At 36.8% G+C, this 25,488-nt stretch overlaps 1 protein-coding gene across 13 annotated transcripts in view; it reads right to left on the bottom strand.

Annotated features, from left to right (window-relative positions):
• RIC8B (RIC8 guanine nucleotide exchange factor B) overlaps positions 1 to 25,488 on the bottom strand; it is a 108,488-nt gene that overhangs the window by 71,334 nt on the left and 11,666 nt on the right. For all 13 annotated transcript variants that reach the window (XR_011235764.1, XR_011235765.1, XR_011235763.1 and 10 more), the window contains one exon: positions 337 to 945. Coding sequence is in view for 9 of the 13 variants with exons in the window: in XM_069491365.1 (XP_069347466.1) it covers positions 337 to 945 (609 nt within the window). In the remaining 4 variants the exon portion in view is untranslated. The remainder of the gene's footprint in view (positions 1 to 336; positions 946 to 25,488) is intronic.

The raw sequence follows: 25,488 nt of genomic DNA, 5'->3' as shown, positions 1-25,488 counted from the left end.
TTTTGTGTCCCTTCAAATCTTACCATTTAAACCTTGGTCCTGAAAGAGGCACTCATAAAAGAGACAAGCGATAGTACAACTCGGAAAATTACCTATATTTGACATCTTACAGAACAGCAGTTCATCGTCACTGTATTCTTCTGGTAGGTGTTACACAAATGGGAAAAAAAGACTTGTAATGGTTAAGAAATGTAACCTGGGTCATACAACTGATTAATTGGGGAATTGGGAACTTTTCCCGTTTCCCAACTTAGCATTTTTCCCTTGCAGGCAGCTCTAAGGATGCCCCAGACTAATTAAATTCCAGGTAGATAAGGATACTCTTCCCAACCTTACCTCTTTATGCACCTTCCAACTGTCTACTGTCACATTGAAGAGAGCTTTGAGGGCCTCAATGGCACAGTCTGTCTCCTGAGGTGAGAGAGGAGGTCCATTATGGTCTATGGCCGATTCATACTCATCGGTCCACTTGATGCTAAAGGCACTTTCCAAAACCTGGGTTAGCAGCGGTAGTCCCTGGAGCTCATAGCGCAATTGTGACCTGATGTCGGTGTGCAAAAGTGACAGGACGAAGAGCAAGCGCAAGTCAAAGCACTTAATGTCATTGATAAATTTTCGGTCCTTGCACTTTCTCAGGAGGTTACAGAGTTTTGCAGCAAGATTAAGTTCCAGGCTGAGCTGCTGTGCCATCTGACTGTTGAACACTATGTTACATAGACATTTTAATGACTCCACAATAACTGGGAACTCTGACACCTTCTCCAAAGAATCATCCGACTCAGTTAGCTTGGCTAGTCGCAGAAGTATCTGCATATTTTCCTTAGTTGTTACAGGAACTAAAACCTTTTTGTCTCTGGAGAGAATGCGGAGTACTTCCAGGCAGGACACTTGACACGTTGTTGGCACGTCCTTTACAAGGACTTTAAATATGCCTTCACAGAGTTTCTGAAAAACAAGAAGTATGCAAAAATCATTATTTAGCGCAAACGATTTAAAACACAATGTTTCTCTGCCAATGTATTTAACAACAATTAAAGATCTGGCTAGAAAAGGTTTTTATTTTTTTGTAAATCACACAATGTTTAGAACTAAAAAAGACCTTATATATTTGGTGTACTTCTTTCACTTCATAGATATGGAAATTGAGGGCCTGAGAGGTTAAGTTACTTGTACTGGGGCAGAGTGAATTAGTGGCATAGTTATGGGTTTCCTACTTTCCAGTCCAATATTCTTTCTATAAAGTCATTACTCTATTTTAAACCAATTTCAAATATCTTATACAACTTTGTTCTCAATGGCTTTTTAACATCAGAGTAAACATAGTATCAGGATGGAAGGCAACCAGTCTGAATCACAGCTGTTAGAGAATTAGTTCATATTTGTCCACAGTCCAGGCTTTTGTAGAAAGACTTAAAGAAGTATGCATTTCTGCTGAGTTTTAGTTGTGCTATTTCTTCTGAATTTACAATTCCATAGTCTCATGTTTCAGAAACCAAAAAACCCTCTTTAGCTAAAATCTAATAGTATTTAATCACCAAGTAACCTCAGAGAAAAACTTATGCTGACATACTAATGAAAATTATTCCAAGTGTTGGGTTCCAAATAGAGTTCAGCTAGCATATATTATTCCTTGAGCCAACTGCAAAAAGGTGACCCCTCCAGGCAGACTGCTAAAAAGTATTCCCACTGTGTAAACAATTATTAAATAGCCCCTCTTTCTCTGGGTAGCCCTGTGCTGGGACACATGGTTTAGGAAGCTCAGAATGTAGAAGGAATTTTAGCTCCCTTTTGTTCTCTTGGTGTAGGATGCAGATTGCATAAATATATGTAGCAGTCTTGGTTCCAAATCTTGCTACCAATATCTCAGGAACAATTATTTCAGGATGGACTCAAATATCTTGTATTTTCTGAAAAGTAACTATTTATACCATTTCCAAATTTAAGAATCACTGACCATTCCCTCAAAACCCAATGTCAGCTTTCTTTATAAATTGCAGGTCTGGGTCTCTCAAGCTTACCCTCATATGTGGACCAAGCAGGTATAACCATTCCATTGCTGAACATTTCTGTACTCCATTATATTTTATAAAAACAACTGTAACAACAACTATGACCAAAATAAGATTTTACAAAGTTTCTATTATCCTATTATCGGAATTTACCTCTTTAAAAAGAGGCTACCTGGGGGTCAAGCATTACGATCCTGGTAGGAATTTCAGGCTATGTGTACCTTCTCAGTACATCCTACTGGTACAGCTACAGAAATGTCAATTTTAAACATACAGTCATCCCTCAGTATCCATGGGGGGGTATAGTTCCAGAAACCCCTGCAAATACCAAAATCCACAGATGCTCAAGCCCCTGACAAAAAATGTAGTATTTGCATATAACCTACACACATCCTCCTGTATACTTTAAATCATCTCTAGATTATTTATAATGCCTAATACAATGTAAATGCTATGTAAATAAAAATAGTTGTTATACTATATAGTTTAGGGAACGACAAGAAAAAAGCCTGTACATGCTCAGTATATATGCAACCATCCATTTCTTTTCCCCCAAGTATTTTCAATCTGCAGTTTGTTAAATCTACAGATATAAAACCCACCATATGGAGGGACGACTAAACTATGTTTTCTAAATAGAAGTAGGAAGGAACTTTACCTGACAAACTAAACAAAATTTCATAACAATGTCAACTCTATCCCTGCCATACCTGATAACTAGAAGGGACCTTCTTTTATATTTCAGTATCATTGTTAAAGCATTTTAAAAAATGAATGTAGTTTGGAGATGGAACGAAGTATAATGTGCCCATTGTTAAAAATATACAAACCAAAGAAAATTTTCTCCAATTTCAGATCTTTCACATCCAAGACAAAAAAATACATTCTACATACTACTTCATATGTGGTATACTCCTGGTGGTGGAGTCAGATCACCTTTGTTCCCATACAATTTTATTCAAGAAGGAAATCATCTACTTTCCTATTTAAGAAAGGTGTAATAAATATGGTATTACAAAATATTATATATGTGAATTTGGAGTTCTACATATCTAATACTACACAAAATCTTTATCTCCTTCCTTTCTAAACCAAACAACAACAATAAAATAAAAAAAAAAAAAATCAATGGGCAATATGGTCCCTTTCTTCCTAACTTCAGATCAAAAAAGAAAAAGAGCAGAGCGTGAAGACAAATTGGAACAAACATGGCTATAACCCAAATAGACCAGGAAACACTGGGACCTAACAAAGACATGAAAGAGAGTAGAGGTGCCTACAAAATTCACAGTTAAAAACTACTTCATTTAAAAGCTTGTAGAAGATCACTCAGCAATCAAAGACAAGAGTTCTTACTTTAAAGCACAGTCTTACAGTTTTTCTTAAACATACCATTTCTCCCAACCTCCTTTGAGTCTTTTTTCATACTATTCCTATCAAATCTTCCTCTTTAGCTATATTCCTTCCCAAACTATCTCACATTGAGCTCTCTTACTTTTTTACCACCTCCTCTCTACAAGTATTAGTCCTTTCCCTTCTCTGCTGATTTATGTTTTAACTATTCTCTAAAGCTAAGCTTAAAATGCACTTTCAATATAAAGTTTTTCCTAACCACTTTAGCCACACATGCTTCCTTTCCAAGGAATACCCAAAACACAAATTTGTAGCAATCATTTGGTGCTTAGTACAGTAGTCCTATTAGTTTTCTTTGAGTTTGTCTCAACTACTAACAGCTGTCTGAAGGTGGAAAGGACGTCTTTTTTCATGAGAGAAGAGACTGTACTATAGTGGCTTTTGAATCAGAAAGACCTAGGGTTTTTTTGTTTTGTTTTTTGAGACAGGGTCTCACTCTGTCACCCAGGCTAGAGTGCAGTGATGTCATCACAGCTCACTGCAACCTCAAACTCCTGGGCTCAAATGATCCTCCTGCCTCAGCCTCCTGAGGAGCTGGGACTAGACATGTGCTACCACACCGGGCTAATTTTTCTGGTTTTTTTTTTTTGTTTTTTTGGTAGAGATGGGCTCTCGCTCTTGTTCAGGCTGGTCTCAGACTCCTGGCCTCAAGCAATCCTCCCACATTGGCCTCCCAAAGTGCTAGGATTATAGGCACAAGCCACCATGCCCGGCCAAGACCTGGGTTTAATACTTAGATTTGCCACTGTGTGATTTTTTTTTTTTTAACCAGCTGTATGATTTAGACACATTATTTAACTACTCTGAGCCTCAGTTTCCCACTTGTAAAATGGGAATATCATCCATATCTCACAGGACTGTTATGAAATAGACTGAGATATAGTAAGCACCCTTTCATGATGACGATTACGTTTTATTTCTTCATAATCCTTAGAGCCTGTGGCAGAGCAACTAGAATATAACAAGCACCACCAAAAACAAACTGAATTAAGAAGTCCTCAAATCTCAAGCATTAGTAGAGGTCTATTAGTATTGCCTTGGCACTTCTCCTTTCTAAGAAGAAAAGACAGTAGTAGAGGCTATTCTTGTGATTGTACTGGTAAAGGAGTTTACCCCAACTAGGTAAAAGTCCTTATCACACAAGTAGCAAAAGTTATACACCTTCACATAAAGTTCTTTTTTCTGAAGAGTTCAAATTACTTAAATATATATGTTCTTTAAAATATAAAATAAAACTATTAAAGAAAATAGAAAAATATTCACAATTATATGAGCTGGTATTTCTTATATGCAGTTGTCACAGGGCCTTATCCTTAGTCAATTTACTTGATTTTCAGTAACAGGTATTATTATATAACTGTATGTTAAAACATATAGCTATAATCATTTGCATGTTTTATTTTTAATTTAACATAATAAGCATTTTTTCCACATTGCTACACAGTCCTTATAACAGAATTTTAAATGCACTTAGTATTAAATATGACTCCTGTTGTCAATGAGTCTCTAGCATTGAATGCAGCAGAGTGCAGAAAGAACAATGAGTTTAGCACTAGAGCGATGGCTTCACAATTTTAATAATTATAGTACAGCTAGCATACCCCTTATCTGAAATGCTTAGGACCAGAAATGTTTAGGATTTTGGATTTTTTTGGATTTTGGAATATTTGCATTATACTTACTGGTTGAGCATCCAAAGTGAGAAAATCTGAAATCTGAAACACTCTACTTAGTGTTTCCTTTGAATATCATGTTGGCACTCAAAAAGTTTTAGATTTTGTCCTGTCATTTGCAACAACATAAATGGAACTCCGGGACATGATGTTAAGTGAAATAAGCCAGGCACAGAAAGACAAATATCGCACATTCTCATTCTTTTGTGGGAGCTAAAGAAAATTTATCTTGTGGAAATAGAGAGTAGAATGATGGTTACCAGAGTCTGGGAGGTATAGTGGGGAGGGAGAGATAAGGATGAGTTGGTTAATGAGTATAAAAATGCAGTTAGATAGAAGGAATAAGATCTAGTGAATAAGAACTATAGCACAATAGTTCTGGGCAACTATAGTTAACAATAATTGACTATATATTTCAAAATAACCGGAAGAGTGGAATTGGAATGTTCCTATCACAAAGAAATGCTAAATGTTTGAGGTGAAAAATATCCACATTATCCTGTTTTGATCATTATACATTGCCTATATAAAAATATCACATGTACCCCACAAATATGTACACTATCAGGTATCCATAATTTTTTTTAACATTTCAAATTTTGGAGCATTTCATATTTAGGATTTTTGGATTTGGGATGTTCAATTTGTAACATTTTTTCCTTATGTGCTTTATAGTTGACAAAAATCTTTTATATATGTTTCTCAATCTAAGCCATGTTTATAGAACACTCACTCTAGGATTCTTAGAAAGGTTAAGTGATTGCCTAGAGATACTTAGCTAAGAAGTAGGTCAGGACTCAATCCAGATCATCTGATTCCACTGTAACTTCCACTGTAAATCAATGATCGTACCCATAGCTGTCTCTCACTTATTAACTGTGACCTTGAGCATGTCACTTTATTAGGCCTCTTTCTTCCTCTATACCAGTGGTCCCCAACCTTTTTGGCATCAGGGACCAGTTTCATGGAAGACCAGTTTGGCAATGATTCAAGCGCATTACATTTATTGTGCAGTCAAACCTCTCTGCTAATGATAATCTGTATTTGCAGCTGCTCCCCAGTGCTAGCATCACCACCTCAGCTCCACCTCAGACCATCAGGCATTAGATTCTCATAAAGAGCACACAACCCAGATCCCTTGCATGCACAGTTTACAGTAGGGTTCACGCTCCTAAGACAATCTAATGCCGCCTCTGATTTGACAGGAGGCAGAACTTATGTGGTGATGCGAGAGATCGGGAGCGGCTATAAATACAGATGAAGCTTCGCTGGCTTGCCCATGGCTATGTGGCCTCCTGCCATGTGAGCTGGTTCCTAACAGGCCACGGACCAGTACGGGTCCATGGCTGGGGCCTTGGGGACCTCAGCTCTGTACTATGCATTAAAACTAAATGCCCTCTGAGGCAACCTTCTTCCAGCTCCAGAATGGTAGGCTTTTCACTATGAATTGGTAAAAACTAAGATCAGCTTTGGCTTTAGCTATGAAGCAAGCAAAACAGGCTATGAAACATGTGTGAGTATTCAAATGATCTATCAGGATTTATACACTGTCTTAACAGGTGACTTCTAAAAATATTAACAAACTAAACGTCAAGTGTTATACATAAAGAAAATGTCTTTGCTTAAAAGACTGACAGCATAGTCTACTACATTCTGGCAATCCAAAAGAGGTTGTTAGAAAACACTTTCAAGACAAGTGCTACTCAAAGTGTTGTCTGTGGATTAGTGCCAGTTCATGAACTCATTGTTACTAGACCATTTTGAGATAGGTACCTAAGTTGAGACAGTTATAAAAAAATACAGAGTATGCATTTAGAAACATTTATGGTAATTTGATTTTGAAGTGGTATCTAAGGATGTGATTATTTCTTTCAGTGATTAACAAAAGACCTCGATCCTTCATCACAAATAATTTGAGAATCACTGCTCTAGACAATGCATTTTATCCTTTTTAAGTTTTCTTCAGCTATATAGCCAAGGTAGTAAAACTACCTTAGATACCAATGTAATGAATAAATAATATAAAGTTTCACAAATGCAGTTGTCCCTCAGGATCTGTGGGGGACTAGTTCCAGGACCCCTGCAGATAACAAAACCTGCAAATGCTCAAGTCCTTTATATAAAATGTTACAGTATTTGCATATAACCTATGCACATCCTCTCATATACTTTAAATCACCTCTAGATTACTTACAATACCTAATGCAATATAAATGCTATGTAAACAGTTTAAATTAAATATTTTTAAATTTATATTATTTTTAATTGTATTGTTATTTTTTATTGTTTTCCTAAATATTTTCGATCCACAGTTGGTTTAATCTGTGGATGCAGAACCCGCAGATACAGAGAGCTGACTGTATGTTTATCTAAGAGTTTAGTTGTTAGGAATTGTGGTGTAAACTGTTAGGCATTGTGTTGAAAACTGGAAACTGAATTTTGTCTACCAAAATTCAATCTCCCCACCAAAACTCAATCTCCCTTTCTTATATAGTATAGAACTATGATGAGGTCCATGGCTGCCTAGCTATACCACATTCCCCAGTTGTTCTATATGGCCATATGACTGAGCTCTTGCCAATGGAATATATGCAGTCATGTTCTATGACATTTCCAGGTCTGAGTCTTTAAGACAGTGGGTATGACTTCTTCACTGTCCTGTCCTCTTCTGCAGCCCAGAACCTAGAAGTGGTAGCTCAGTCTGGGTTAAGACAATGTTCAGATAGTGATGCATGACTTGACAACTTAAAAGGTAATCAGGCCCCTGAACAAATTCATGCAGCAGAGTCACCCACCTGAATGATCACCTCAGGACTATTTACTTGAAAAGGCAATAAACATCTATATTCCTTAAACCACTTCTATGTTCCCTTTGTCACAACAATTTAGCTTTAACCTAAATATAATGCACCTTCAAAATATGGTGTACTATCTGTGCCTTACATAGAATCTCAACTGTGCCATCATCCCATAAATAACAGATACTATATTTTACCTCAATGACTAAGCAACTATTCTCTATGTCTAATATCAGGAGTTAGGCCAGCTTAGCCTGGTTGTGCTGTGGCTACTTTGTATATTCATTTGTTCATCTATTCAGCCATCCATCAAGAATTCACCAAGTATCTATTTAATAAATCCAAGGCAATGTGAGGAGATAATGCTAAACTCCTAAGGAACTTAAATCTGAATGGAGGAGAATTACACAGAAACATAAGCTATGGATTAATATGATAAGTGCTGTGACAGAGCTAAGCAAGAATTTCTCAGCCTCAACATTATTGAATTTCCAACTAGTTGGGAGGCTGTTCTGTGCACTATAGGGCAATTAATAGCACCTCTGGCATCTACCCACTAGATGCCAGCAACACCACCACCACCTAGTCGTAACAGTCAAAAATGTCTCTAGAAACTGCCAAATATCTCCTGGGGAGCAAAATCAACCCTCCCCCCACCATGAGGACCACTGATCTAAGCATAAATTACCACAGCAATACAAATCCAATCCAATCTTATAGGAGAGAATCAAATCAGTTTGAGGAAAAATTTCCTAAGGAAGTATCATCTACAATAATACCTGAAACTTACAGGTTCAACTAGCATTCAGTCCTTCAACAAATAGAGTGTCTACTATATATACTCTAGGTGGTGGTGTACAGTGGTGAACAAAGACATTAATTCTGATGTTATGGAGATCACAGTCTAATGGGGATGACAGATTAAAAACAAATAAAAAAATACAAAACATTATTAAATATTATAAGGGAAATGAACAGACTGGAGAAAGGATCAACTTTAGGTAGAGTGATATTTAAGCCATGTTCTGATAGTGAAAAGCTGCTAAATATGCAAAGAGCAGAAGAAAAGCAGTACAGGCAGAGCCCGGTATATTTAAGATCCTGAAAGCCAGTGTGGGTGGTTAGTGGCAGAGGGCTGGGACATGAAACTAGAGTGTAAGCAGGAACCACATCATGTGGAGTCTTATAGGCCATGATAAGATTAGAATTTACTTTAAATGCTATGAAAAGTCACTAAAGGAGCTTATGCCAAGGAGAGATATAACCCAATTAAAATATTTTTTAAAATCACCCTGCTATCTGCGTGGAAAATGGATTGGACAGGAGCAAAAATAGCTTCTATCAGAGTGGTAGTAGTGCAGAGGGAGAGAAGTGGATAAATATACATATTTTAGTGGAAAAATCGACAGGACTTGCTACTTGTGGGAGAGAGGGGGGTTTCTGGCTTAAGCCAACATAGAATCATTTACTGAGAAGGGAATAACTGGGGGAAGAACAGGTTTGGGGGAAAATTCTGTGAGGTCACATTAAGTTTGAGATGCCTACAGAGAGTCAAATAGGAAGTTGAATGTATGTGGCTAGAACACTAAGCAGCCGTCAGGGCTATGCTTTCTATATGAGTAAGGGAATTGCAAGTTATAGAAATGGATGAGATTGCCTAGAGAAAAATATACAGAGAAAAGGGGGACTAAGAGCCCTGAAAAATGCTAATATTTAGAGGCTGGGAGAAGGAGAAACTGATAAAGGAGGTTAAGAGGTATCAGCAAGAGGAAATTTAAGAGTGTGGTGTTCTGGAAGACAAGATAAAATATCTTCTGGAAGGAATGGTCCACTGTTCAAATGCAGATGAAAGATCAAATAGAATAAGGATTTGCCAAAGATAGATCACCAATGACCTTGATGAAAGCAGTTTCTGAAGAGTTTTGGCAGGTGAGAAAGAGAGAGAAGTATATACCTTTCAAGACATGTGGCTATGAGGGAAGCAGAGAAATGTGATAACAATAAGAGGGAATATAAGGTCAAGAGAGGCTGTTTTCCTTTTTCTTTTTTTAAAAGAGAAGATATACTGGTCCCTGTCGGTATGATGAGAGGAATGAAGAGTTTGGAATTAATCCAGAGGGAAATGGGGAACTTATTAAAGGGTATTAAGCAGGAAAATGACATTAGATTTGTACTTTGGAAATATCACTCTGATGTTAATGTGGAAAATGGATAAGAAAAAGGGGGGCAGGGCCAGAAGCAGGGCGATCAGTTAAGAGGTTGTTGCAGTTATCGCAGTGAGAGATGATGTAGGTCTGAATAAGGCAGCAGTAGTGGAACCAGGAAAAGTAGAGAGACAAGAGTTTTTAAGGAAGTAGCATTGACTGAATAACTGGTAAGGAATGAAGAAAGAGGAGGCAAGGTAAGAAACCTCCCAGGTTTCTAAACTGGATAACTTGGTTGACGGTGGTATCTTTCACTTCTCAGAGAGTGACTCTCTAAATCTGGCAGCAAAAAGAAAATGTTGTTGCCTGGTAGACATTTCTCCTTAACTGACCCACAGACGACACCTCAAATAAAACACATCCAAATTCATTAAGTAGGAAGTTCTAAAACTTAGAAAGGAAGAGCATTAGAGAAGAAAAAAATAAAGGGGGGTCAGCCTCTGCCTGACCCTGCAGTGATAGACAGTGGGGGAAAGAGAGGCTTCAGCAGGAGTCTAGCAAGCTGTCTCTGGTATTGATGGCAGAGGGGGTGATGCTGGACAGAGCACTGAGAACAGCAGAGGTCAAGAAGGCTGACAGGGCCGGGCGCGGTGGCTCACGCCTGTAATCCTAGCACTCTGGGAGGCCGAGGTGGGCAGATCGTTTGAGCTCAGGAGTTCGAGACCAGCCTGAGCAAGAGCGAGACCCCACCTCTACTAAAAAAAAAAAAAAAAATAGAAAGAAATTATATGGACAGCTAAAAATATATATAGAAAAAATTAGCCGGGCATGGTGGCACATGCCTGTAGTCCCAGCTACTCGGGAGGCTGAGACAGGAGGATCCCTTGAGCTCAGGAGTTTGAGGTTGCTGTGAGCTAGGCTGACGCCACGGCACTCACTCTAGCCTGGGCAACAGAGTGAGACTCTGTCTCAAAAAAAAAAAAAAAAAAAAAAAAAGAAGGCTGACAGGCTCCTGTCACGTCCCCCAAATCCATTTATCCAGAAAATAGACCACTCTTCTAGGCATCATCAACCCCTTCTCAGGACAAGAACTAGGCTCCTAAAGTGAAGAAATTATGTTATGTAAGTAAAATATGCATCAAAAAAAAAAAAGAAAGAAAAGAAAAAGATTTAAAAAGTAAATGAAGAGGCTGTGTAAAAAAAAAAAAAAAAAAAAGAAGAGGCTGTGTAAAAAATAAAACAAACTTATATTCAACTACTTATTGTCAAAATATCCTTGATCCAGGCACAATAACCTACTCTCTACCTGTGCAAACTTCTGTGCCATTCTCATGTTATTTTCTCTACTTAGACTATCTTCCTAACCCCTGACTTTCCAAATCATTCCTATCCTCAAAATAAATGCTATCTTTTTCACCACTCTCAGTAGGAAGTAATCTCCTCCACCTCTAAAATCAGAATACTTAATCTCTACCTCTTTTTTTGTACTTAACATCTCTGACCTTGAATTATATTGATGGAGACTTATTTCTCTTATCAGCTTTGGTGGGGGGGGGGTGGGTAGGATTTGTCTATTTTCTCTTCTTCCACAGGTACAAAGATGCTGTCTAATATGTTGAATACTTACACACACACATACTAAGTGTGACATCTTCAAAGCATTGTGTGCTATAGAATATTATGTCCCAACGTTCAATAGGTTATTAATTCCCAGTTGCCATTTACTTGTATGACTTTGAATAATGTGGTCAACTTCTTCAATTTCCTTATCTGTAAAATGGTACCTAATTCATAAAATTGTAGGGGGAATAAAATTAGATGATCTACATATGCTGCCCTAGAATTAAATAATCAATAAATGTTACTTATCATAACTACAATGCATGTGCCATGTATAGTATCATTAGGATCATACAAGAAGTAAGAAGCCACAAGGTATACAGAGAATATGAGATGCAGTCAAACAGACATGATTTTGCTATTTATTACCTGCGAGATTTGGGTAAGTTATTTGGTTTCTCTGCGTTTTGGTTTATTACCTATAAAATGAGGCAATACTCCCTGTATTATAATGTTGTTTTCTTAAGTGAGATGATGGTACACAGTAAGAGCTACAATTTTACACTTCTAAGAATAAGACCTATAATTAAAGATCTCAACCAACAGCAATATTTTGAAGGAGGAGGCCTGTTTTTCTGATTAAAATAATAAGCCCATATGCATAAATGACATAGTTTTCTCTCCAACATTATTGATTATCAAAAGGATTTAATGATTTTAGGGTTTCAGAAATCTTTATTATTAGTTAGTGAAATTCAGGTAAAAATTAATAGATTAATTTAGAATAAAAATGGGCCAATGATTGAATAAACTGAAACAAAAGTGAATAAAGAAAGTAAAAACTGCAAAAGGCAAAGACCGTTTTATATACAAGAAACAGGAAAATGCAACAACTTTCCAGTTCAAGCTGGAAAAAAAGGAAGGGTACACACACAGTACAGGCACTGAGTTCAACTTGGCAATAATCCTAGGATAACGATAGTCCAGAAAAGAGCTGAAGAGCCAAACAAAATGAGTGTAATTTCCAGAATCAGAATGTTAAGAGGAAGAAGGGGTTATAGTGATCACTTATTACTAACAAACACTAGCAGTACAAAAGGTGCTATAAAAAAATGGGTTTTGTGGGCATATAAGTCTAGAAAACTTAAAAGGTATATTAAAATGTTAAAGATTCTCAGATATACAATGGAAAAGAAACCTATTTAATTTTTAAAACCAAATATTTCCTTAATTTATTTGACCACAGAACGCTTTTAAAAAATAACACCTCCTAACATATTCAGGACAAGATATCTTCCTCATTTTACAGATATGAAAACTATTTCCCAGAGAGGCTAAATGATTTGCTTAAGGTAGCACAGAAAGCTACAATGGGAAAGGGGACTCAAATTCTTATTTGACTCTCAATCCTACTCACTTTTCATTCTATTGATAGCTAGTGATACATAAGAAATAAAGCAAAAATGAGTGTTCCTAACATTAAAAGCAATTCTGAGTTAAACTATACTTGTGAAGGGAATTACTGATGATTTTTTTTTCTCCTAAAATAATAGAGCTTAGTCCTTAAACATGGTTCTACTTTTTTCTTGTTAAATTTTTCTGTCTATTGTAGCGATAGTGAAATACCTATCCTACTGTCTGCCACTTTCTCTTTAATAAGAATGGACTCTCCTCCTTCCCCTGCTTTTTTATACATTGACTACTGTGTTAGCCACATGCTTGAAATGTGCTCTCTCTGGAATCAACCAGTACTCCTATAGTGATGGGACAGAATCTCGCTCTTAAAATAGGCTACGCACATTCATCTGGAAGATGTGGCCCAGTGCCAGGGATACTTAAAGTCACAGGATAATCCTAGTACATTTTCTTGAAACACTATTTTATTAAAAGATTTATTTGGGGGGGGGGATATTTCTACATGAATACATTACAAATCACAATACAAAGGTCACATGAATTATAAGATAAAAAACGACATGTCAAAGGAATTTTTGTAGTTAAGGCAGGCTCCCTTGGATGATGTTTCCCTGGCCTCTCAAGGTTATGTCTACACTTTTCCCCGATGGACGTCACTGGATATATATTTCACAGGGATCTAATTTTAGTTCTGAACTGGAGCTGAAGGTCAGCCACCTAAATCTGATAGTTCTCAACTTTTGCCCTCTATATACAGCGCGTGTGTGTGTGAGAGTGAAGAGAGGGAGAGAGCACACGTACACTTGCAAGATGGGGGTATTAAATTCTAAAATAAGCTTACTATAATTACAGTTGGAACAATGTTGTCAGTTCCAGAAGACAGACCTATTCAAAAACTGTATTTTGCAAAAATACTAAATAGTTAATGACTTACTGCAAGAATCTAAAAATGTGCTTTTAATAAAGGTTAGTGAGAGAGAGGATTCTGGAGGTCAGATTTGGAGTTCTTTATAAAAAACTAAAAAGATTTTCTAAATAAATACTCATGCAGCTGGGTCCATGTATATTTAGCTTAATATTTTATATATATATATATATCTCCTTTTAGGTTTTCCCTACTTGTATGGGAGGCAATGGTAATTCTCACTTTTGATTTAATGGATATTGTCTCTGTGAATGAGGTTTATCTCATTTCCTAAATTTCATTTCTAACTTCCTGTACATGTACGTGTTTCAGTAATATAATCCTTAATGCTATGTTTTATACCATAGTGATCTGCCAAAAAAAATTGAAAAGAGAGTTCTGAGTAACAATAATTAATAAGTTTGGCTCAACTTTCTTTGCTAATTAGTAATCCTGAGAAAGACATGTTATATCATCAAGAGTTCATTAACAGATGGAAAAGACAGCTTTGGTGTCAATGAAAGCTCATAAAACCAATCAGCTGCCCTTCCATTCTTGCCTAAGGGCAGAAATCGTATGTCAAAACTTTTTCTCTTCAAACACAGAACCAGCCAACTCTGCTTCTCTTATTAACTAAGAGTCTATATTTTTCGGAAAGCCCTTATCTCCACTACTTATGTGAAATGTATTTTAGCCTTTCAAGTTAACATATTGGCAGATACAGAAGTATCTTCATTTGTTTCATATTAGAATTTACCAAATTAGAGAACATTAACTCATTTAATCTTTAGTGAGTTCTTAGCATAAGCTATAGTTTGATTATGTAGTATACTAACAAGGCTGGAAGATGGACATTGTCAAAACAACTCATTCCTCTTATCTTGGTGGATGATATAAATCCTGGTCCCACAGTCGTTCCTTTGCCTTTTTCAATGTATCAAGGTCTTTCCTATATATAATCTCTTTCGAGCTTCCTTATTTTGTCTCCAATGCCATCCACCCCACATTTAACTACTCACTCTGAGCTACTGCCTCTATTTTTGAATACCTGGTTCTCAGCTCTAGTGGCTCAGGCATGTGTAAAAGAGACTGAGGGACTCTGACGGTAAGCAGACTTATGTACTGAATGTTTGTGTCCCCCTACCCCCACATTCATATGTTGAAGCCCTAACCTAAAATGTGATGAAGGTATTTGGAGATGGGGCTTTTGGGAGGTAATTAGGGTTAGATGAAGTCATGAGGTGAGGCCCTGGTCAGGTGGAATTAGTGCCTTTATAATAAGAGACACCAAAGAGCTTGCTAGTTTTCTCTCCATGTAAATGTACACAAAGCGGTCATGTGAGCACACAGTGAGATGGCAGCCACCCACAAGCTAAGAGAAGAGGTCTCAGAATGAAACCTACCTTAATAGCACCTGAATCTTGGACCCAGCCTTCAGAACCATGAGAAATAAATTTCTGTTCTTTAAACCACCCAGTCTGTGATATTTTATTATGACAGCCCGAGGAGACTAAGACAGCTGAGAACAAGGACAAGAAGGAAGTTGTCTCAATGAGATACTGTATGATTTTAGAGGTCTTCAGAGGCATAGGAATACACTAGTGGTATAGCAGAAAAAGCACAGAAACAAAATATCTGGGCTCTAGTCCCTAATTCCACTATTTTCTGAACTTGGATCTAGACCAATTCAATCTCTCTGAAATTAAATTTCCTCATCTATAAAACAGAAATCTATCCATCTCATAGGTTTTCAGTAATTATTTAGTATAGACAGCATCTGAGAGAACATATTATAAAGTATATAGCATCTTATATGTTACTTAATTGAAACAGTACAATTGAAGTAAAGAAAGCACCTAGATTCAAACACCAGCTCTGCCCCTGTGGCTATATGTAATCTTGGGTAAATTTCTTAAAATCACTTGAGCCTCATATTTCCTTAACTTTAAAAACAGCATGACAACTAGGGATTATAAATGTGATATGAGATGATACATTAAAAAACCTCTAGCATAGTGCTTGGGGTAGAGTAGGAAGCTAGTGCACATCATAAAGATAGTCAGAGGAACAAACAGATCAGGAAACATTAATAAGCACACTCCATACAGGCAAAATATGGTTAGGAAGGTTTCGTCTGTGTTTACCTTTTAATGGCAAAGCCACTTAAGAAAGGGAAGTGGTGATGTTATAAAAATAAAAGGGCAATTTTGTATTAATTCTATAGATTCTTTAGTGTCCATTTAGATTCTATAGTGTCCATTACTGAGTACCTGTATACACAGCCCTATACAGGTATACAACTGAAAATGCTCCCAATGTAAAATTCAAGTGAAGCACATTATTCAAGAGAAATACATTCTAATTAAGTGACAAGATGTCTCTTTTGGGTTAGTGAGCTATAAAAGAACATGACAAGTAGTCTATCATATTAGGGAGATCAAACATATGTAAAATGGGCTGGGTGCAGTGGCTAGCGCCTGTAATCCTAGCATGCTGGAGGCCAATGTGGGAAGACTGCTTGAGCTCAGGAGTTCAAGACCAGCCTGAGCAAGAATGAGACCCCATCTCTACTAAAAATAGAAAAAATAGTTGGGCATGGTGGCACATGCCTGTAGTCCCAGCTACTCAGAGGCTGAGGCAGGAGGATCACTTGAGCCCAGGAGTTTGAGGCTGCAGTGAGCTATGATGATGCCACTGCACTCTGCCTAGAGCGACAGAGTGAGACTCTGTCTCAAAAAAAAAAAAAAAAAAAAAAAAATCAACAACAAAAAACCATATGTAAAATGAGTAAGAAATGCTAAATTTTAATATATAACAATTTAAGCTGCGTATTAAAGAATTGAAGAATTAAACTATAGGGAAGTTAGCTAGACAAAGCTTCTTGATAAATATGTTGGGCAGTAAGTGGGGAAAAAATAGAGACTGAGTGGCAGAAAAAAGGAAGAGAAGCCAAATGACAGACAATATGAACAGAGGCAGAGAGGAGTATGTGTAAACTAGGAGAATCAACCAAAGCAGACATAGAGTTCATATAAGTAAAGGCTTTGTAACAATTAGGTTTACCTTAAAAAAGCATTGTGCCTGCTGTAAGCTTCCCATAACTCAAAATATTTGGTCAGAGTACAATGACCCTCAGTACAGCATTCCTTAGAAGGAATCACTGTAATGGAAGATATTGTGGGTCCCTTACTATACTGTGAGATCTCTGATGACAAGCCCTGCAAAGAGGATCACTGAAGTCAGCAAAGGAGACAAAGGGCCTGGTTTGAGTTCTAGCAGTTCCATTTGTTAACTGTGACTTTGGGTAAGTTAACCTTTCAGTTTTTCATCTATTAATGGAGGAGTTGGGAACACTGGAAATGTCTGGTCAGCCAAAGACTTTCGGGTCTCTAAGAGCTTTCCACTGATTGAAGATGTACAAATTCTCCATTTTCCTGAGCACATGATCAAAATTTGCAAGGGAAGAAATGGGCAAACTGTCAAGAAAAAGAAACATTATATTTTGGGCAAAAATCAAAAAAGCATCAATCTGAGGCATCTAAAAACAACCTGCAATGCGCCTAAGTCCTACAGGTCAAGTACTACACTTCCTATGGGAAGAGCTAATGTAGATATCTTTACTAGTTATTCTATTCAGTCACTTACACGGGAAAACATGCTCTTCTATGCCCTGTCAATGCTGATAATTAGTTCGATGTCAAAGCTTTGTTTACGCTCTGCAACAAATCTTAAATTTTGGATGCCTAAAATCAGAAAATGAATAGAATCGATTCATAAGCTACACAATAGGTCAATTCAATTAATGAGTGGCAGCATGGCGTGGCACCTAGGTCATGGAACCAGGCTGACTAGGCTTGAATCAAGGCCTCTCACTTCATTAGGTTATGCAAGTAACTACTCTGTGTGCCTTTGTTTCCTCATCTGTAAAATAAGCAAAATAATAATACCTACTTTATAGCTTTGTTGTGAGGATTAAATATGTTAATACTCATACAGTACCTGGAATGGTGATAGGCATATATAAATTATCTACTAGTATTTCTTTTAAATAGCTTTGAGATATAATTCACATATCATAAAATTCAACCTGTTAAAAGTGTGCAATTCACTGGTTTTTACTATATTCACATTTGTGCAACCATCATCACTATCTAATTTTAGAACATTTTCATCTCCCCCAAAAGAAATAACCTATTAGCAGTAACTATGATTTTCCTCTTCCGCCTGGCCCTAGCAACCATTAATCTTCTTTCTGTCACTATGGATCTCAACTTTTCATGTTAATGAAATCATATAATATGTGGCCTTTGTGTCTGGCTTCTATCACTGAGCATGATGTTTTCAAGGTTCATCCATGTTCTAGCATGTATTAGTTAATTTTATTCCTTTTTATGGTCAAATAATATTTCATCGTATGGATATAACACATTTTGTTTATTCATTCACCAACTGGACATTTGGGTTGTTTCCACCTTTTGTCTATTATGAATAATGCTGCTATGAATGTGTGAAAGTTTTTACGTGGACATATGTTTCCATTTCTCTTGGGTAGGCACCCAGGAATACAACTGCTGGGTCATATGGTAACTATATTTAACCTTCTGAGGAATTGCCAGACTGTTTTCCAAAGTGGCTACACCATTTTACTTTCCCAATGGCAGTCCACATTCTTGTCAACACTTGTTATTATCTAGTCAACACTTGTTTTTGTTCTAGCCATCTTAGTGGGGGTGAATTCATAATTTATTGTGGTTTTGATTTGCATTTCCCTGACAGCTAATGATGTCAAGTATCTTTTCATGTTTATTGGCCACTTGTATATCTTCTTTGGAAACATGTCTATTCAGATCCTTTTGCCCATTTTAAAATTGGGTTACCTTTTTATTATTGAGTTGTGAGAGTTCTTTATATATGCTAGATACAAATATCTTATCAGAGATATGATTTGCAAATATCTTCTCCCATTCTGTGGGTTGTCTTTTTACTTTCTTGACAGTATCCTTTGAAGCACAAAAAGTTTTTAACTTTGATGAGGTCAAACTTATCTATTTTTTTCTTTTGTTGCTCATGCTTTGGGGATTATCTCTAAGAATTCACTGCCAAATCCAGGGACAAGAAGATTTACCTTCTGTTTCTTCTAAGAGTTTTATGGCTTTAGCTCTTACATGTGGGTCTTTGATCCATTTTGAGTTAATGTCTGTATATGATATAAGTTAACAGTCCAATTACATTCTTTTACATGTGGCTACCTAAGTGTTACAGTACCATTTGTTAATATCTATATTTATCCTCATGCCAGTACCAACTGTCTTAATTACTGTTGCTTTGTAGTAATTTTGAAAACTGGAATTGTGAGTCCTGAGTTTGTTCTTCTTTTCAAGATTATTGTGGCTATTCTGGGTCTGTTATAATTTCACATGAATTTTAGAACTAGCCTGTCAATTTCTACAAAGAAGTCATCTGGGGTTCTAAAAGGGATTGCGCTGAATCTGTAAATCAATGTAGGGAGCACTGACATTTTAGCAATAGTAAGTCTTCTAATCCATGAATGTGGGATGGTTTTTCTTCTTTAATTTTGTTCAACAATGTTTTGTAATTTTCAGAGTACGAGTCTGAGTTATGTCCTTAGTCATTGCTCTAGGACTTAGCATATACATTTTATTAGAATCAGCTCCAGATTTATACTAATGTAATTCCAGTAAGATACAGAAACAGTCCTATATAATGCTACTCCCTTTTCCCTCTTATTGTGGTATTATTATTATTATATATATATATCTATAAATGCTGCAAACTCAACAATACATTATAATTATTACTTTGTATAATTTTGTCTTTCAAAGAAGCTGAGAGAAGAAAAGAGAACAAATATACTAATGGTTTTTGTTATATTAGCTTTCTTATTTATCATTTCTCATTCTCCTGATTTGTTCTTGTGGATTCTAGTTACCATCTGGAGTCATTTCCTTAGCCCAATACAGCTTTGTCCCATTTTCCTTTGTGCTGTTTTTGGCAAATATATTTCTGCCTGTTAGTGGCTGATCAGTGTATTACATACATATTGTTTTATACAAATGCTTAAAAAAAAGAGAGAGAGAGAGAGAGAGAGAGAGAGATGATGGCTCACTCTGTTGCCGAGGATGGAATCATAGTTCACTGCACCCTGAACTCCTGGGCTAAAGCAATGCCCCTGCCTAAGCCTTCCAGAGTAGCTGGGACTAGAGGTGCAAGCTACTGTACTTGGCACACTTTTAAAATCAATTAACAGAAGAAGGAAGAAGAATACATACCTTTCTTTTTTTTTTGGACACAGGGCCTCAACTCTGTCACCTGGGCTAGAGTGCAGTGGCTTCATCATAGCATACTGCAACCTCAAACTCCTGGGCTCAAGTGATCCTCCTGCCTCAGCCTCTTGAGTAGCTGGGACTATAAGCGCGTGCTACAACGCCCAGCTAATTTTTCTTTTTTTTTTTTTTTTTTTTGTTGAGACAGAGTGTCACTTTGTTGCCCAGGCTAGAGTGAGTGCCGTGGCGTCAGCTTAGCTCACAGCAACCTCAAACTCCTGGGCTCAAGCGATCCTACTGCCTCAGCCTCCCGAGTAGCTGGGACTACAGGCATGCGCCACTATGCCCGGCTAATTTTTTCTATATAGATTTTTAGGTGTCCATATAATGTCTTTCTATTATTAGTAGAGACGGGGTCTCGCTCAGGCTGGTCTCGAACTCCTGACCTTGAGCAATCCACCCGCCTCGGCCTCCCAGAGTGCTAGGATTACAGGCGTGAGCCACCGCGCCCGGCCTAATTTTTCTATTTTTAGTAAAGAGATGGGGTCTCGCTCTTGCTCAGGCTGGTCTCGAATGCCTGAGCTCAAGCAGTCTTTCCACCTTGGCCTCCCAGCCTGCTAGGATTACAGGCATGAGCCATATATTGACTTTTATAATTACATAATTACCTTTACCAGTGCTCTTTATGTCTTCATGTGGATCCAAATTGCCATTGGGGTCATTTGCTTTTAGTCTGAAGAACATGTTTTAGTACTTCTTGTAAGGTGAGTCAGCTGGCAACAAATTCTTTCAGTTTTTGTTTATCTGGAAATGTCTTTAACTCCCCTGCATTGTTAAATACTGCTTTGCTGGACATAGAATTCTTGGTTGAAGTTTTTTCCTTTAAGCACTTTGAACGTTAACCCACTGGCCTACATTTCTGATGGGAGGTCAGCTGTGAACCCCTTGTAAGTGACAAGTCATTTTTCTCTTGCTACTTTCAAGATTTTCTCCTCTCTGGCTTTTAGCATTTTTACTATGATGTATCTATTTGTGGATCTCTGAGTTTACTGGACTTCCTGGATGTGTAGGTTTCCAATAAATTTGGAAAGTTTTCAGCCATTGTTTCTTCAAATATTTTTTCTTCTTATTTCTCTCCTCTCTTTCTGGTACTCCCATTACATGTATGTTGGTGTGTAAATGTTGCCCCCCATTTCTGAGGCTCCCTTCATTTTTCTTTATTCTTTCTTCTCTCTGTTCTTTGCCTTGCATACTCTCTATTGATCTATCTTCAACTTTGCTCATTATTTCTTCTGGCAGTTCAAATCTACTTTTAACCCCTTTTGTGAATTTTTATTTCACTTATTGTACTTTACTCATCTTTTCAACTCCAGAATTTCTAACTAGCTCTTTTAAAAAATAATTTCTATCTCTGTATTAATATTCTCCATTTGATGTGACATTGTCATCATACCTTTCATTACTTCTTTAATCAAAGTTTTCTTGAGTTCTCTGAATATATTTATAATGGCTACTTTGAAGTCTTTGCCTGTTAAATCCAACATCTGGTCATATAGGCATTTCTGTTGCCTGCTTTTTGCCCTGTGTTTGGGTCATTCTTTCCTGTCTCTTTGCATGTCTTATAATTTTTTCTTTTTGGAAACTGGATATTTTATATCATATATTATAGCAACTCTAGGCACTGATTTCCCCTCTTTCAGCTACACTTACCCAGAATTTAGCCTCAGCAACAGGTAGCTGGAAGCTGGATGAGAAATGCTAACATTCTGTCCTCCTGGGAAAACAGCCCACCAAATGGGAGGGTGGGGCAGGGGAGAAGAGAGCACTGTGTTTTCCACTGCACCAGTCTGGAGGACAGTTTCTATCTTACTTAGCTAAGAGGGGGAAGGAGCAGGTCTCAGTTCAAATACCACAGACTTACATTTTTCTTATTGAGCTTTAGATATTCTCAAATAAATATTTCTTCATTGACTGTATGTCCTTGGGACTATTTCCAATGACTTTAAATGGTTGCTTTTTAAAATAATTCTTACAAGTTTCATTAAGGAGTGAATCTGCAGAGCTCCTCACACTGTCATGGCTGGAAGTAAAACTTCTTGCTGAAATTTTTATATGAGCAAATGCACCTGAACCTCTAAAGCACCAATCAAAGATACTACTCTTATCATTCCAGGCAGAAATCCTAGAAAGTGATTTAAAGATCTCATTTAGACTGCCTTATCTATGGCTTACTAAATCAGAAGGGCTGTTTCATCCTTTCTCCCTAGATTTAGTTCTCAATGCCTTGGCAAAATATCTAAAGCTAAAAGTGGAGTTTGGAATGAAGTTTAAATTGTTTTATCTGAACTACTGTGAGGCATTCATCCTGCCCTATGATATATCTCAGCCCTTCTAAGTCAAGTTTTATGCCAGATTCCAACTGGACAGGTACTTTAAAAAGTAAAAGGTTTAGATATACTTTTGGTTGTGTGAATACGTTTTAAAGACATCAAGATACTGAAAATTATCTTTAAAGCTATTAGTTTCTAAGTGAGAACTGTATGTGCACCATGTATCAAAGTATTCCCTCAAGTGAAGACATCAAATCAATGGTTCTATCTTGGCACATTTCCTTGGGGGAATCTAATATAGAAATTTACTCATTCATCTTCTACAGTCTACCATGGCAATGCTCAGCAAGTGCCAAACCAAACACCACAGACAAACAGCCAAGTTAGGAACCAAAGCCTAACACAGGGCCAGACACATAGTTATTACAAACAAAAAAAAAAAAAAAAAAAAAGTAGATTACAGAGATCTCTAATATGACAAGTATATCCAAGTCTGGGGGAAAAAAGTGAAAAGTAGTTTAAATGGCAGAATGGACTTCTGTGTTTATATACATTTATTTCACTTCATAAACTGGTTCTATGAGTAATACTACCCCAAACCTAATAACATTTTTATGCTCCTCTAAAAGGAATATGTAAGGTAATCAAGAAGGTCAATTTTAGAGAAAATACAAGATTCGAAAAAAGAAAATAGTGCTCTTTGCTTATGCCTCCAATCACACTATTATAAAAGAATATAAAATATAACATACTATGCATTATTTAAGGCTATAATTACCATATTCTTATATCATTATAATCTATAATGATATAAAAGAAAAGCTTAAAATACAGAAAAGAGAAGGAAGAATAGCATCCACAGTAATATAGAGGTAGCCACCATTAGGTGAATTTCTTTGTAGTCATTTTTCTTTGTATAGTTTTTACCAGTTTTACTGGTATATACGCACTTTTGTATTTTGCTTTTTCAATGAACATGAGATGTGCTTGAGATTCACTTATATTGCTAAGAGAATATAAAACACAAAACCAAACAACTTGTACAAGTCACAGGAATTTTGGCTTCCATTCAATCTTCAAGTTCCCTTCATTCATTTAATAGGTGTTTACTGCAGGTGCCTATTTTGTGCCACATGCAGTGGTGGGGGCTGAAAATACAAAAATAATATGGTTTCACAGAAATACAGGCTTACTGCATGAGTTTGAAAGTAATGAAATAAGTTTGAAATCTGGCTACTTTTAACTTCACTCTTTTGAGGAAAATTCCTGTATACACAAAGATTTATCTGAGACAACAACTGAAGTTTTCGACATTTGATAAAGATATATTCTTATCTTATGAGTGAAAGAACTGCAATTCTTTTGCTCATTTTATGATCTCTTTTTCAAAACTTATTGCAATTAGTACTCTTTATTGGTTTTGAGGTCAGTTTTGTTTTAAAATCAATGTAAGAGCTCTCATTTCCTCAAGATGTGAATTTTCAGATTTTTCATCATATTCCCCCACCCATCCTACATAATCTGCATGATATATTTGTTTATATGGTGGTAGATAATCACAGCCTACCAAATTTAGGTAGAGGATGTAAAGCACATGCTCCAATAAGCACAGATGTATATTCAAATATACAATGATCCTCATGCACCTGGAACTATTTGCATTATATGCACAAACATTAGCAGTTGTACCTGGATGCTTTGTTAGAAAAATTTAAGTACTCCTAGTTGGTAATTTCCTTTGCTATCTTCCAATTTAAGTTTGGTTGCCTAAATGGTTTCTTGAGGTATGAAATAAGAAATAAAACAAGGTACTGGATCATAATTTCAAGCCTTCTGAAATATACCTGAAATGGTGGTAAGAGGGAGCTACAAACAGTGAAACAACTGCACATAATAGTCAGAAAATCTGTTTTTTCTTTTCTTTTTTTTTTTTAAGATACAGTCTTGCTCTGTCACCCAGGCTAGAGTGCTGTGGAGTCACCATAGCTCACTGCAACTTCACACTCCTTGGCTCAAGCAATCCTCCTGCCTCAGTCTCCCAAGTAGCTGGAACTACAAGTATGCACCACCATTCCTGGCTAATTTTTTCTCTTTTTTGTAGAGATGGGGTCTCACCTTTGCTCAGGCTGGTCTCAAACTCCTGACCTCAAGGGATCCTCCTGCCTCGGCCTCCCAGAGTGCTAGGATTACAGGCATGAGCTACGGCACCCGACCCAGAAAAATCTGTTTTCTATTTGAGGCTCTACCACTTACTACAGGTGTGTTAGCAAGCTGTCATTCATGTGAGCCTCAGTTTTCTTATCCATAAAATAGAAATGGTGATATTCTTACCATACTTACAGCACTACTTGTGAGAAGCAAATCTTTGTAAAAATGCAAAACACTACATACATGTCTGGAATTAGGTCTAGAGGTAATTAATTTATAACCATCTCCTAAAAAGCACAGTATAATTAAGTTTTATTTTTTAAAGGGCACTGCTCCCTTACACTTGCTTCTAAGTTGCCGCAAGTTTTTTATGTAAGAAAGGTGTTGTGTTTTTCAAAGACAGCACCATAGTTTATCGAAAAAAGGTGTTGCTGTTACTAAGTAGTTGCTGGCAGAGGACTCCAGAGACAGGTTTAGGAAAGAGATCTAGGGCAGCAAAACAAATTGGGTAGTAATTTGAGTTCCTTTTATTTTCAGATTGGGTTCAATGTAGAGAAATGCCTACTATTTTAGGTGTCTCTATATCGAGAACTTAAACTATCTAATAGTTTCGAAGTCAAACTCTTAGGCATGAAAGATTCACTAATGGTTTTAACCCCTGGAGACTGAAATGGATTTGTTTGCCAATGTTTTTCCATTAATGAAGATTACCTACCTAGGTCCCTAATGACATTTGTTTTTAACAGACCTCCAAATAAGCAGAAATCTATACACTATAAACGAGAATAAACACTAATACAGTAGTTACC

This window comes from Eulemur rufifrons, chromosome 16 (genome assembly GCF_041146395.1).
Source record: "Eulemur rufifrons isolate Redbay chromosome 16, OSU_ERuf_1, whole genome shotgun sequence".
NCBI lineage: Eukaryota > Metazoa > Chordata > Mammalia > Primates > Lemuridae > Eulemur > Eulemur rufifrons.
The sequence above is the reverse complement of the archived record's forward strand: the minus strand, read 5'-3'. Positions and strand labels throughout refer to the sequence as shown.